Here is a 2853-nt window from a genome sequence, read left to right as displayed (position 1 = left end):
AACAAGTAAAAGGGAAAATAAAAGCCCGCCTGCATGTTTCGGCAGCATGGCACAGTGCCAGGCAGGGGGGCATGCAGTGCCTGCCAGCACAAGGGAACACTGCACCATGTCCCCTCCCCAGTACTGGGCCCGTGAGGCAGGGTCAGGACACCCAAGCCGTCCCCCACTTCCCTTCTTGCATCTACCATGGCATATTTTGGGGGGAGGTCAAGAGGAGCAGGGCTGGCCATGTGTGCCCGGCACGTAGTCCTGGCGATGGAGGATGGCTCCTGCTCACTTGGGCTGTTTATACCTGTTCCTTCCACTATGTCCTGGTTTTCAGGGAGAAATAAAGGTTTATTTGTACTCTGGAGGGTTTGGTTACTGTGGGAGGAGTGGTGAGGGGTGCCACGGTGCAGCAGGCAGGGAGTCTGGGTGCCAGGGCCAGGTAGCCCATTGATGCCCCCTGGGATGGGGATGTGCTGGGAATGGGTCATGCCTGGAAATCCTGCAGGGGAAATGCAAAACTGGGGTAAAGTCCCGGCAAACTTCAGGTCCAGGAGGGATTTTCTGCCCCAGTCTGCTGCTAGCCTGGAATGGCACAGGCTGAGTAGCACATCCCTTCGTACTGGGCACTGACCTGCAGGATCCCCCTTCTCCAGGGCCAGGGGATACAGCCCGGTGCCCCTGCAGCCCTGCCTACATCTGCCTCTGCTCGCTGGACCTCAGGGGCAAGGCTGTCTTTTCTGAGGTCCTCCCCACGGAGGTCTTAATGTTCCCTGGGCAGCAGCCGCTTGCATCCCGGATCCAGCCCCGAAAATCCTGGGAGATGTAGAAGTAGACAAAGGGATCGAAGCAGTTGTTGAAGGCACCAAGTGGTAGGGCCAGGGCGTACCAGATATAGGTGACGTTGTGGCACCCTGTGGCCTCCAGCATGTAGTGGATGAAAAGCAGCACGTTGCTGGGGGTGAAGCAGAGGATGAAGACCAGGATGACCAGGGCCAGGACACGCACCACCTGCCCATAGCGTTTCCCCTTGGCCAGCAGCCGTGCCAGGATGCAGCTGTAGGAGATGGTCATGAGCACAAAAGGCAAGCCAAAGCCCAGCCCCACCAGGAAAAGGAAATAATAGACAAAGAACATGTGTTCTTCCTTCTCCAGGACATCATGGCATGTTGTGATGTTCAGGCTCAAGATGTCCTTTGTCTGGCGGTGCAAAAGCAGAGGGCTCATGCCCAGCCCCACCACCAGCCAGATGCCCACACAGATGCCCACCTTGCCCCGCGTCCAGCTGGAGCCCTTCCACAGGAATGGGTGCACCACAGAAATGTAGCGCTCCAGGCCAATGCAGGTGAGGAAAAGGATGGAGCTGTACATGTTCCCATAGAAGAAGGCCACCATGGTGCGGCACAAGTAGTCCCCGAAGAGCCAGTGATTGCCCAAGAGGTGGTAGGAGATCTTGAAGGGCAGCAGGAGGACAAAGAGCAGGTCAGCAGTGGCCAGGTTGAGCAGGAAGAGGGTGCTGGAACATCTCCTGAAGTTGGTCACCAGGACCCAGCAGGCCAGAGCATTGGCTGGCAGCCCCACGAGCAGGACCACAGAGTAGAGGGCAGGGAGGAGGCGGGTGGTGAGGGTGCTGTTGAGAAAACCTTCCACAGAGGCCTTGGGGCACGTGGCTTCTTCTTGGGGAGTGAGTGGGATCAAGACTCGCCCTTTGTCACGCACTGTGGAGGACACAAGGTATCAGGCTCAGCCAAGAGCCCTCTCCCACTGCCCCTTCCCATTGGGGACCACACAGGAGCTGTCACCCCTCCCTGCAGAGACACCAGCAAATGCAGGTGCTGGCATCTCCCTGCCCCATGGCATGGGCAGCTTGGGACACAGGAGCCCTTAACATCCTGCCGCCCTCGCCACACAGAGCCACATGCCACATCCTGCACCCCCCTCGACGCTCACCCGGCAGTGTCACCGCAGGGACACGCAGCTCTGCCAGCATCCCTTCTCCTACTGACCCCAGCACAATGTGTCCCCCACAACCCAATGGGATCAAAAGGGCAGATGGGAAACCCAAGCCAGGACACAGTCAGGATACGGCCACCAGTGCCAGAATGGGAGATGTTCTTCCACTAGGGCTCCTGCCTCCTCCTCCTCCTCCTGGGGAGCCCCCCAGCCCAGCCCACCGGGGGCTGCCCATGCCTCCCCCATGGTCAGAGGCTTTTCGCTGCACACTCAGAACGAAAGCAAAGAACAGGAAAGTCCCGGGACACCAGACAAACCACTCATGATCAAATCCCCTTTCTGTCTTGCTCTAAAAGCACAGCCAGGCTCTGCTCCCCTGCTTGTCACCCCCGGCTCCTAAAGCTCCATCCAGGTTGTTGACATGTAACCAGTGTCCTGGTTACATCCAACAGGTTTCCCAAAACCTCTGCCACCTCTGTCCCTCCAGGGGACAGGGGAAATTCAGGTTACGAGAGCAGTGACCTCATTTTTGTTGCTGGAAGGGAAGGGGTGGCAGAGTTTCAGGTCTTCACTTTGGTTTTCAATGTGGACACCCAGGGAAGGCAGTAGAGTGGTGCCCTGAGTTTTCACTGTGACACCCAGCTGTCCCCTCTAAGTGTCACAGGACATGATGTTGGGGTGTCCCAGCAAAGTCTCCCTGCCCTGCTCTATCACCCTCCAGACCCACCACGGCACTTACTTGGAGAGAATTGGGTGGCCGAGCCAAGCCAGGCGCAGCTGAGCAGGACAGTGACACAAGCAGCAGCAGAGCCAGGCGAAGGCACCAGCTGGGACATCTCTGCAGGGTGGCCTCTGCGCAAGCTGGATCTGCACAAATGTCATAGGCAGGGGCGGCCCCGCCCGGCGGCACCGGCG

General features: G+C 58.5%; 1 protein-coding gene across 1 annotated transcript; it reads right to left on the bottom strand.

Moving 5' to 3' along the window:
* Nucleotides 1–678: 678 nt before the first annotated feature.
* On the bottom strand, nucleotides 679–2774 carry LOC104532286 (proteinase-activated receptor 3). The gene is made up of 2 exons (XM_029087328.1): nucleotides 2678–2774; nucleotides 679–1703 (listed from the first exon to the last, which is right to left on the bottom strand). Exons 1-2 carry the CDS (start codon nucleotides 2772–2774, stop codon nucleotides 679–681), a joined length of 1122 nt encoding a protein of 373 aa, XP_028943161.1.
* Between the last annotated feature and the right edge of the window lie 79 nt (nucleotides 2775–2853).

This window comes from Antrostomus carolinensis, unplaced genomic scaffold, assembly GCF_000700745.2.
Source record: "Antrostomus carolinensis isolate BGI_N321 unplaced genomic scaffold, ASM70074v2 scaffold26470, whole genome shotgun sequence".
Classification (NCBI taxonomy): Eukaryota; Metazoa; Chordata; class Aves; order Caprimulgiformes; family Caprimulgidae; genus Antrostomus; species Antrostomus carolinensis.
Note: the sequence above shows the minus strand (reverse complement) of the source record. Positions and strands in the feature narration are given on the sequence as shown.

Bases quoted from the DNA above. Each gene is read 5' to 3' on its own strand.
- LOC104532286 (XM_029087328.1), bottom strand. From the start codon at position 2,774: ATGTCCCAGCTGGTGCCTTCGCCTGGCTCTGCTGCTGCTTGTGTCACT. The intron at 1,704-2,677 runs GTAAGTGCCGTG...TGTCCTCCACAG, and splicing joins GGCCACCCAATTCTCTCCAA to TGCGTGACAAAGGGCGAGTC.